General features: G+C 41.1%; 1 protein-coding gene across 1 annotated transcript in view; it reads left to right on the top strand.

The window, feature by feature from the left end:
- Positions 1-2478: 2478 nt before the first annotated feature.
- Positions 2479-12070, top strand: part of SULF1 (sulfatase 1) — a 62150-nt gene continuing 52558 nt past the window's right edge. The window contains exons 1-3 of the mRNA XM_026035590.1: positions 2479-2644; positions 2970-3205; positions 8713-8952. Coding sequence (XP_025891375.1) covers positions 3034-3205; positions 8713-8952 — 412 coding nt within the window. The 5' untranslated portion in view covers positions 2479-2644; positions 2970-3033. The remainder of the gene's footprint in view (positions 2645-2969; positions 3206-8712; positions 8953-12070) is intronic.

The following is a 12070-nucleotide window of genomic DNA, read 5'->3' as shown; positions in this document are numbered from 1 at the left end:
TTTGTAGTATAACCTTAACTTCTGAACATTGCACAAAAAAAAAAAAAAATTTACTTCCTTATGTGATTTTTTAAAAGGTGTCTTTTTAAAATTTGTTCTTTTTTTTTCCTATTTCTCAAGACAAAATTACAGTGTCTCTAGGGATACCTGTAGACTACCTGCGACTACACATACATTGCAGCCTTGCCTTTCCTGTGAAGTCTATATTCTGACAATTTTCTTCTTTTCTTCATTTCTTTCCAGCACTGGGAAACACCTTGTAGGGATTCAAGTTCACAAAGACCACTTTGGAATAAAAGCCTGTCTTACACAAAATGAAATTGTTATAAGCAATGAAAGGCAGGATAATTGTGCTTTTGTGTGAAAACTGTTGAATAAAACTTGGATACATTATTTTAAATTTTTAGATGAGTTTTAGTATTTTCCTTTCTCTTATCAAGGGGAAAAAAATAAATAAGGCAATTTCCTTAGAAAAGGACTGTCTAAGGACTGTTTTTTTACAAACAAACATAGCCTGAAGAGGATGAAATGAAGAAAACTTATTAATGCTAGCTTGGATTAGTGAATTTGTTTTTTGTACTGAGGTTGAATTGTCAGGTACTTGCAGCTTCATATTGTTGGGGAATATTCAAACACATTGGTGCCAATATTTGCTCAGTGCAGTCAGGAGGACCGCACTTTCTGGGTCAACACTGTCTGAAAAAGTTTGCTGTGCAGTACAGCCGGGGTAAGAAACTAAACATTGAGTCTCACTTCATGTATCCTTTTGTGCTTTGTGAGGTGGGTCAAAGTTTTGCTATTTAAAGATCAGACATTGAGAGAAATTGCATCTTCTGCTTTTGCACCAAAACCCTGTGGTTTCTGTTGCTTGTCTGAAAAAATGCTTACTTCTTCAAGAAATCCTGTTCCTCGGTGCTTTTATCGGTTTTTATGCGCGTTACAACAAATAGGTGGAAACTGAAGTATTTTTAAAARTCAGTGCCAATTGATTACAGATATCCAGTCTACTTAACCTAAGTGTTGTGTAGTCCCTGAAATGGGATTTGGCTCTACCTGCTGATGCCCTGTATTGGCATTGCCACTGCACTGATCGGGGACTGGGGCGCTGGTTGGTGCAGGGACACCGTAAGAGGATTTCTCTGCAACAGACCTTGGGATTTTTGCTTAGAAGACATTCACACTTCTCCTGTAATTACAGCCTGCCAGAGTGGGGAGCATGAAACTGTTTAGCTTGTGAAGCTTAAAATAAAAGGTGTATGTGAAAATAAGAACAAGATCCTTTTCCTGGCGGTCCAGCACCAAATCCTTCCCCTCTCTCCTATGCTTCCTTTGCCCCTCAATTTAGAGCACCTTCCTATTGAGGTGTTTTCAGGTGAGTGGTGGGCCCTTTCTTTTCCTTCTGTGTTGTTCTCATTAAGATATGTTTTTCTTATTTGTCTGTTACTAGTTAATGTTGCATGTCTAAATATGAAGTCATGGATGTGGGAAATTGGGTCTTTTAGCAAATTATGCTCCAGTGTAATTTTGCAGTGTGCACCACAGTGCCCAGGCAGACTTTCCTAGATGCAGGCATCCTGAACTAGTTGGGTCTAGGTTTTGGGTGGCTTCGTGGTGCTTTTTGATTGATTRTTTTTAAGCAGATCAGTGTCTCTATGCTTTATCCATAGCCCCAGAATAAAATTAGAAGGAATGTGCTTGGCAGGTTATACCCCGGAGGGCACAGGCATGACTCTGGTTTCTTTCCTACCCTCTTCCTTTTTTGCCCCTAGCGATCCCCTCCTTCCCCTCGTGCAACATGATGGTTWCACAGCACTGCAGCCAGTCATGCCAAAACCGTTAGAAGTGTCAGTGGCCGCCCCATCCTCCCCAGACCAGCCCGTCACCTTCAGCTGCAGATTGCAGCGCGCTGCAGGGAGGCAAAGCCTGCGCGCCTGCACCAGGGTGTACAGGAGCAGGGCTGCCTGAGTGACAGGCACCGGCGCGCTCTGATAACGCGCCAAGGAGTATCGAGGACGAGGCTTTGCCAGGGGTACCGGGCATTGTGGATGAGGCACTCGGTGCTGCTGCTGACTGACGGAGGGACCGCCGTGCTGTTTCACGGCGCCGGGTAAGATCCTCCGGACTGTCACATAATATGAGCTCTCTTGTCAGGGAGAGCATGACTTTTCCCATCGTGATCCAGTGCCGTTTGCAGATGACAGCCACGCTCATCTCGCTGTGCCGTAAGGGCTCCGCTGCTCGTGCAGGAGAGTTAACTGAAAATAGAAGGGGCTGCTTCCAGGTGCCGCACGCTGGAATTAACTCCTCAGGATTCAGGCTGTCTAGAAGGGTGGAAAGGCACCTGTGTTTGATGGCACGACATGCGTGTCCTTTTTCTCCAGCAGCCAAGACGCCAGCTAACCACTGCATAGATCTAGTATTAAACTGAGCTGGGGTGAATGCAAGCAGTTTTTTTTCTCCTCTTGTTCTTTCAGGACAGAGCAGGAAGCTGTAATGAGCGGTTCTGGAGACTTTGAAGCTCTGTCGCCATTCTGAGGTCCTTGACTGACGAGCCTTCTGCTTTCTCCTCCCTGTGGGGCTCCTCCTGCAGATGTGCTGAGCACATCTCGTCCTTAGCATCGCTGCAGTCCTGCGCTGTGTCCAGGTACCGAGCTTGAGGGACACGCGTCGTGAGCAGGGGGGTGGGCAAAGAGCCCTGTGAGGTACGAACCTGCCGGGTGACATCCTGCCTACACCAAATGCAGGCACTGGCATGATCTCGAGCCAAAATTAACCCAGAAAGTAGAGCTGCAGAATGACCACGTTAACTCATTCTTAGCAAATGACTATATAAAGTTCTTTTTTAGCTGTAGGGTTTATAGTCATGGTCAGTGTCACATGTCAGGAYTGACTTCCCTAAATATCCTCCTTTCCCTGTGTGAGTGAAAGCTCATGCRCTGTTTGAATAGATTTTCTTTTCCTCCCTGCAGGTCTTGAGAAACTAGAGTTCAGGCACTCCTGGATCAGTCTTTTCACTGCAATATTGGAAATACTATGAAGCCTGCTTGCTTTGCACTCCTTTGGGCAGTGCTCAGTACTGAGCTGCTCACAAGCCACGGCTCCACTGCCAAATCCCCAAGGTTCAGAGGACGCGTGCAGCAGGAGCGCAAAAATATCAGACCAAATATTATACTTGTACTCACAGACGATCAAGATGTGGAGCTTGGTGAGAAATAATTGTTATTTGCTACTTCATTTCCTTGCTTGGGTCTTTCAGTAATTTCTGCTATGCAAATAGTGTTTTACTTGCAGGGAACATGTATGTTCTGAAACAGTATCAGCATATGGGACAGGTATGGAAAATAAATATATGGAAATTGTTTGATAGTATTCATGTGATTTGATTACAAGATTTAGGAAATATTTGCTTATCAAAATTCTCCACAAAAGTCTTTAATGATCACCATAAAATAGATTACTAGCACATGCAAGTACATATAAAATTAAAAATTTTGCATCAAATCCTCTTATGAATGTTTTCCAGCACTGTGATTTTCTATAGCATGTAAAAATTTGATCCTTATGAAGCTAACCTTTGCCTTGATGCTGTATAGATGAGTATTTGTATTCTGCACATAGTTGTCATATGCATGTGTGTAATCTGACATGTGTACACACACAGACAAACTGGCCAGCAGGATATAAACTTAACATTTCTGTCAATAGTTAAAGTGTTTAAAAGCTTTCTGTTTTAAAATTATTATATATATAAACATAAGTAAGACAATTTTGTTTTCACAAATATGTCAAACAAGTAAACACAGCCTGGATATAAGAAGCCAGAAGTGATTTTCACATATTTTTCGCAGGGTGGTCAGGGTGGAAAAAATTTAAACACTTGAATGATGTTCCAGAAGGCCTTTGAATGTTTTTCATTAAGTAAGTTAGAAAGATATTAATGATGTTTATGCATATAATTGTTTTTTTCTGGTTTACTGCCCAAAGTGAAAAATTAAGAAGAGGAAGAGGATCATTTTAGGTTACCCCTAAGCAAAAATTTAAATTAGGAGTGGGGGGGTGGGTAGGGAAGAGGAGACTGAAGAGGTGAAAAAACAGCAGATGAGTTCTTRGTGTTTTTAGAGACAGATATAGTTTTAAAGAAGTAGTGTGAATGTCTAGACAAAATGCCATATGAAATTCGAAAATCAAAATCCTTCATTCCAGAGAAGTTGCAACAAAACCATTCACTTACTTCAAAAAAATACATATTTTTGTTCTGAAAAGAGTAGGCAAAAACATGGCCCAGTTCTCATAGGAACTCCAGCAATTCATTTTTGCATTTGGCAGGATGTGATAATAATTTATGCAGCCCTATGAGGGTTGGGGGTTACGCACCCCAATGAGAAAACATGGTTAATAAACTGTGCTACCACTTTGAAGGTTAATCCTCCTATGTTGCAGTTTTTGCAGTGAGCTTTCAGGGCAGGGCTTTGGATCTGAGCACATCTTATGTATTTTACTTCTTGCTCTTTCAGATGTCTGCTCCATTTAGCCACGCTACATAACGAAAGGCTGCCCCGCTTCTATTTTTGGCCTAAAATACAGACATTATAATAGGAACCTGCTTCTTCTCCATGCAGACAGTTTGAAAATGCCTTTAAAAGGGTCAAGCCATGTCTTCTTTTGTATTATTATAATTTTTTTGTGTCCAGGAAGCGCCTGTGTTCTCCAGGGCAGTGCAGAAGGTAGGTCAGCAATGTGCATCCCACAGCGATGCTCCCATGCTCATGACTGCCTCTCCTCACCCTGCTTGTGGGGGGTTTGCAAGAGGTGAGAGGGCAGGAAAGGTGATGGTGAGAGGGCAGGAAGGATGTGGCTCCTATTAGTAACCAACTGAGCAAGAGCCTGCATGCATATGTGCTCTCGCTGCATTGAAGAAGAATATTCAGATTTCCCTTTCTCCTAGATCATTTCTTAGGAAACAAGATTCAGTCCCAGGCTTTTTGTATCGGATTATTCACACTCTTACAAATAAATCATTCTGCACCTTTGAAATGCAAAGCCATACTCTGCTTTCCACAAGCAGATTATCACCTCATCCTTGAGTGAATGCTGAGGAAAAAGGTTTCCCAAAGTTCAGTGGGAAGTGACACTTTGTACCACAAACAGAATAAAGTTCAGACTTTGCTATCCAAAAACACAAAGTTGAAAGTCTCTTCATATAGACTATTTGGTATTGTATTCCCAGCCTAAGCCTTTCTAAAAGCTGTTCTAAGTGAATACTTAAACGTAAAAGCATACAAGGCACATTATAGACTTCAATCAGGAAAGATTTGTCTCTAGAGCGTTCAGAAGTATACAGAACCAAAATGGTCAGCTACCTTGAGTGCAAACGTCCTATAGGGGAGATATCCAAAGTAAAATTTCTGAAAGTGTTCAAGAGCTCTCATCAGAGCTCAGAACATGAGGGAATGCACATCTTTGTATGGATCTGTGCCATCCCACCAGCAATTTGCATTCTGACTGCAAGYAGAAGTTTGGCAGGAGTTGCTCCCTCACACAACTCCTCAGATGAAACCCACATACTGCTCCACAACTCCATTTCAGCTCCYATACAGGCCAGGACATTTGTGAAGAAATAACTGAGGCAACTTGATGCCTTGCTCAAGACAAGGTACCAGGACCCAGATCTGCACAGCAGCATCTCTGAAGAAACTGTCATGCCTCTGCTTGATTCTGGAGCAGCAGCCCCAGCTCCCAGAGACCAGAGGAATGACCTCCAAAATATCAATGATTCATACAGATGCTTAAAACTTTTTGATGACTCTTTATTCACTTCCCTGTCCTCCAGATTCTCTATCCCTTCTTCCTCCCATATACTTGCACACATCAGTCTCCAAAGCCACTGGCCACCCAGTCATTCTCATAATCCCTGCTGTGAGTAATATCTTGTGCAATGTTAGAAATGAGTCACAACTAATAAATATGGCATGTCCAGTTTTTCTAACCTATCCGTTGRGACTTGGAGTGGTGGAAAAAGGTTAAAAAAATCCAAAATAGATAAATAAATGAAATGTACATTTATATTTGCGGCCTAATGCACCAGGCAATGAAATCCATATAAAGTGTTCAAAGGGTACAACAGGAGGGGAAATGTTCACAGCATCATCTAGCCCCACATTAGGCATAATTTGCCTAGTTTGCTCTTCTTGTTCACTAAAATTTTCAAAGTACTAAGAAAAGACAGGATGGAAAAATGGGAATATCTTCCAGGAATTGAGAATCCATCACCTYACTGGGATTTTGCACAGACCTTAAATAAGGGTGATATCTTTCTAGTGGCCATTCCCCTRTAGACAGAGATGTCCAGCTAAGATACAGCTGGTTGAAAATCCATAGCAACTGCAAGAATTTGTGAAACCTTGGTTACCAAATATATTTCTCAGCATAAGAGAAGAATGAAGTGAGAGGTCATGGTGAATTTTTTGTTCAGTGAAACTTACTGATTTCTGTGACTGTATTGGCCATTCCCAGTTATTTGGTTCCCCTCAGGTCCTCCCTGATGGCTCATGCAGAATGTAAGTGTCCTGCTGTCAGGCCCTGAAGACTGTGTGCCAGATGGTAAAGCACACAAGCTGCAAGGAGAGCCACAGACAGCAGATCATAACTTATATCCGCAATTTTTTTCTCCAACTTGTGTTTCGTATTCAACATGAGGAAGTGTCACCTGCTTTGAAGTGTCTATTCCAGGATTTCCTGAGGGCGTATATCTATTATCAGTGTCAGTAAGTGCATACTTGGAGGAAAAACTTACTCATAAACAGCAGGTTGGCAAGAACAGAGGGCTGACCAAGCACAGGAATGGGGAAGTGCTTGAACAGCTAGTCATTTATAATGCAGGGAGGCATGAACGCACACATCAGCTCTGCTACTGCATCYGTGCACCGCTACTGTGCACCTTCCACCTGAGGACCTGCGAGCACCTTGCAGCTGAGTTTTCAGTGTAATAAACTGTGTGTGACATTTCAGAAATGAGACAGCTGTGCGGAAAAAAAGTCCCCTGCTACTTCACTGTAGCTCTGAGCACATGCTTTTGTCTGTATTGTGCCCAGCAAAGCATTTTCCCAACTACATTTGGCTCTGTAGGCCTCTAAGAACAGGTGCTCTGCATTTGAAAAAGAGGAACTGTGAAGGAGGAAAAGTCCAAAATGACCATGACTTCATGGTATTAGGTGTATCTGTAAAGATAAAAAATGTATCTTTTAAAGACACAGAGATTGGTATTGTAGAAAATAATTTTGATGAAAAAAAAATCACATTCAGTACAGACTCATTAGCCTCAGAACAGAATAGACACGCTTAACTTTGAGAGTATAGCTTGTAAGTTTTTAAATGTTCACATCTATCCTTGAAACTTCTCGGCAGTTTGGGGGCGGGGAGGGTCTACACCTACTTTTTTCATGATTTKAAAACTTCGTTTTGAATTTATTAGCTGAGTAAAGTGAATTGTAAAACCAAAGTAGAAATTGAAAGTAGGATTCCAGAAACAGCTTTTTACAATCAAAATTGAGCAAGCATTTGAATTCACAGACTTGTTTCCTGAGTGCATACTCTCATGTCCACAGTTGGCATTCATCCTTCAGTCACTGCCCTGTATGACAGAAAGAACCAAATTTGGCAGCTGTTAGCAAGTACTGACAGTCCCTATCAGGATCTGCTGAGTCTTTATGCAATCCAAAATCTAAAGTCTCTACCTGTCTCACCTCTTATGATGTCTTAAAGGGCAGAGAAAAAAGAATAAATAAAATTTTCTCTCTAAACTGAATCAATGTTTAGGAGAAATACAAGAGGTTCTTGAAGAGGTTCTTGAGAAGGATGCCATATTTTGTTGATATTTTTATATACAGCCAAAAGCTGATTCTGCATGCTGTGCTAGAGTCAGACATGCTATTTCATTATCCAGAGAAACTTTCCTCAAGGAAAATCATTGCAGAATTTTGTTTTCTTTCTCTCTTTTTTTTTTTCTTTTGTCTAAGACTCTCTGTTGGCCTCAGGTAAGTATATACTTACATCACGCTTACTTCTTGCTTGCAAATCTAATGTGGAAACCTAATATGCTACTAATTACTCTAAGAGATTATGTATCACTGGAAAGCGAGGTTTTTAAAAATCTTTATAAATAGTCCACCTGTGAGAAGTTCCAGCATCAATGGGGATCAGCTTACATAATTTAGGGTTGCTCACATGAGTAAAGAACTGTAAGAATTCATCAGTCAGAAATGGAGTAAATATTAAAGATTATTATCTGATAAAAGAGAAGGAACAGACTTCATTAGTACATTCATTCTCAGAATGGCACATATTTTACTGGCACATTGACTAATGATACAGTCTGTATAATGTATTATTTTTCTACAGCACTGTTTGAAGAACTACTGACCTACAAATTTGATACAGCTCTGAAGCTTTAACATTATATTTCTAGACTTGCTTGCACTTCATCTTTGTACTGAAGCCCAAGAAAAGAAAGAATTCAGTTTTGCTGGAATCCTGGAAAGGATTTTTGGCAATATAATACAGAAAGTTTCCTTTTTTTCCTAGAATTACCCAGGCTGATGTCTGAGGACAAGCTGATGTCTGAGGACTGATACTTCTATGGCATAATAGCAGCTGATCACTCTCTTTTACCACTATCCTTTGTAGCCCTGAGGTGATCAGTTCCTCTTGTTTCAGGGTCCTTGCAGGTGATGAATAAGACCAGGCGGATCATGGAGAACGGAGGGGCCTCTTTTATCAACGCATTTGTGACCACACCGATGTGCTGCCCTTCGCGCTCGTCCATGCTCACCGGGAAGTATGTGCACAACCACAATGTCTACACCAACAACGAGAACTGCTCATCCCCCTCATGGCAGGCTACCCACGAGCCACGGACCTTCGCCGTGTATCTCAATAACACGGGGTACCGGACAGGTAGGAGACAAGTCAACTGTCCTCTGTTTAAGATGAAGATAATAGGTATTCAGTGGCCATTGATGGACATTCAGATGATTCAAGAAACAGATCTTGAATGTGCCTAAAATGAAGGTTCTGTCATCCTAGGTTGGGGTTACAGAGCAGAGATTTAGGGTTTTGGTGCGGGAGAGATGTACCGTCTGCTGCTCCAGATCTACATATTTTCATGCTTGGATATCCCAGGTGGGAAATAAACTGCTGGGCAGTTACTTCTAGTGAAAAGAGGTGTATTCTCGTGGTGTTTTGGGTCCAAACTGGCAGGCCCCACCATGACTGTGGTCAGGATTATGGCCTGTTTGAGGACAGTCACTAACAGTTATGGGAAAAGATGTCAGGGCCAAGTTGGAGACTGGTGCCAAAGACCTCACAGGAGTGAAGTGCCCATCAWGGGAGTGAAACAAGGTGAATGCTATAATTTGAACTTGCCCACGGGGTGATATTTAATTTGCATTTTCTGAAAATGAATAGAAACATGCCTCTAAGAAGGATTGTTCTGCTGAGCACCACTAAGATCTGATAGTTTTCTTGTAAATTCCTGGTGGTTTTCCGTAGTCAGGAGATCTCTTTCCTGTCTACAAAGAACTCTTCTTATTCCTCTCCTCTGTGCTTCAGCTCAATGTAAAACCCAACTCATTTATGCGTCACCTATCCCTTAAGATTCAATCTGTAGACACTTCAGGCTCCAGCCTGACTTCCCTTCCTTAAGGTACAGGAGTTGTGCAAGGTCATCAGGGGGCAATTTGTTCAGAAACGTCATTTGGGCACAAAGACTGTCCTTTATAAGGGCCAATGAGGCACAGATCTTGTTGCCAACTACATTCCTTACAATGTAATTGGCAGCAAGGAAATTTATCAGCAGCTTAGGCACAAGAACAGATTGCTTTCAAAACATATAGGGGAATGTCTCCATGTTGTCTGCTTGTCCTAATTCTCTTAATGCTGTATATGCAACACCTTAAATCTGTCATCCTGTTCACTGTCTTTTCTTTATCTCTCAGAGAACTCACTCTTTCTCTTTCTGTCTCTGTGCATCTGTAGCTCTGGAGAGGTTCTACATTCTTTTTAAAAAACAAAAACAAACAAATATTTACCCTCTTTGGCTCTGGTATTGGCACTGTCATATGCACTGAATAGTACTTCCGTCTCTATTAAGCTGATTTCATGGCTAATAAAGATACTGACGTTCATCTAAAATATAAGCTTCATTTCCTCAGAAATCCTTTCTGCTTTTTTGATGAGAGCTTAATGCGGGGCTCTTTCTTGTTCTTATGAAATACAGTATTTTACTGATTTATAGTCTAACACTTGCACAACTCATTGCCTCCTGCATGAAGTAGACAGCTGTGGTAGACTTTTCAGTCACTAGCCCTCTGCCCTCCTGGGAGCAAACACTCTGATTTGGATATACTTTCTGCTCTGCCATGTATTATGAAGGCATATGGGGCTATCTACTAAATGCAGACTTAGTCCTAGTAAATGTCAAGGAAAAAGACCGAAAAGAAAAAGAAAATGAAAAATCCCTTTTCAAAGGCAATTTGAGGGATCATTAGTCTTGAAACTACCAGGGTGGTGGAGTTTTAGCAGAGAGCAGAAAGGAGGAAAAGGAAACAAATGGAAGTCTTTGTCTGAAACTCTGTTTCTCCATTTCTGTACATTGTTTAACCTTATAATAATATGGTCCTAAAGAATTTTTCCATTTATTCTTTGCGAGATAAGCCTACCTTCCAGTTATCCCACAATTACTTTTTGAAGTGGTAGCTTAATTACTGCCAGAGCTTATAATACATTTTTCAAGGACATTGTTTCCTCATTAAAAAGTCATCTAAAGTCTACTAACTGGCTAATAGTCTACATTTCACAGCTAGAAGGTTTAGTAAAATTTAATTACTCAAAGAATACCTGGAAGTGGTGGAGGGAGAACTGTGAGAGAGGGAAATTTGCACTTCACAGTCTAGTTGTGACTCTACTGATGTTGTGGACAAAGTACATATCTATTCTTATGGCGCTTCTTTTACCCCATTCTTTCATGTTTTGAAAGGAAATCAATGTCCTCTTTAATGTGAAACTAAGGCATAGAAAGAACAAACAAGTGACCAAGGCCACTCAACAGCTCAGTGGCAATCCTGATAAGGGACTAATCAAGAACACACCAGTCCAGYATACTAGAGACCCATGTGCTTTTAAAACCTTGAACTTGGTTCTCTGCCCTTAATGAGAAGGAATTAACTCTTACGTTTTCACATAGGGCCAAATTGTTCTGTAAGGTAGTGAAAGTAAGGTGGAGGAAGAGAAAGGTGTTTATATAGCAAACTTAATTCTGTTGAGTCCAGATAGTTTCCAACATCTATAAAGTACCCACTGTCTAAACCTGCTGCAGTCTTAACTAAATCCTCTGCACTGCAATCGATCACATGTTGGCAGACTGCTTACGAGGAGGTGGCTGCTAAAGTCACCAGAACTCTAAGCAAGCACAGCAGTCCTTTCAAAGAGAGCGAGAGCTCTGAAATGTACTGCAATAGACTGCAGTCATAATTAGAAGCCACTGGGAAAACCTGACAAAAAATGGAATATTTTCTTTCTGTTCTACCCTTAAGTGAACTACATGAGACATTGCATTGCATGGAAATATCCCCCCGCCTTTTTTTTTTTTTTTTTTTTTTTTTTTAAATAATATGCCAGCGCTAAATCATAGCCAGGAACTATGCTGGGTGGGAAGAGGCAGATAACATTCAGAAACAATATTGCCAAACCCAAGTCACTTTTTCTTCTAATTCAAAAGAAAAAAAAAACTCCAAAGAAACAAAGCAATTAAGGATGTTGCAATGTTTATAGTTTCCTTTATTTGTAAGCACTGATGCCATAGTGAGTCAAATGCAAAGCCTCCTGATTTTGAAAGGCCACAAAATTGGGACCGTTAAACTAGAATTTGTAGACTTCCAACTTAATAGTAAGAAATACCAAAACAAGATACACAAAATAGGAAGGAAAAGAAAGGAGAGGAGAGGAGAGGAGAGGAGAGGAGAGGAGAGGAGAGGAGAGGAGAGGAGAGGACAAAGAAGAGAAGAGAAGAGAAGAG

Source organism: Nothoprocta perdicaria, unplaced genomic scaffold (assembly GCF_003342845.1).
Source record: "Nothoprocta perdicaria isolate Ctin4 unplaced genomic scaffold, notPer1 scaffold_162, whole genome shotgun sequence".
Lineage (NCBI taxonomy): Eukaryota > Metazoa > Chordata > Aves > Tinamiformes > Tinamidae > Nothoprocta > Nothoprocta perdicaria.
The sequence above is the reverse complement of the archived record's forward strand: the minus strand, read 5'-3'. Positions and strand labels throughout refer to the sequence as shown.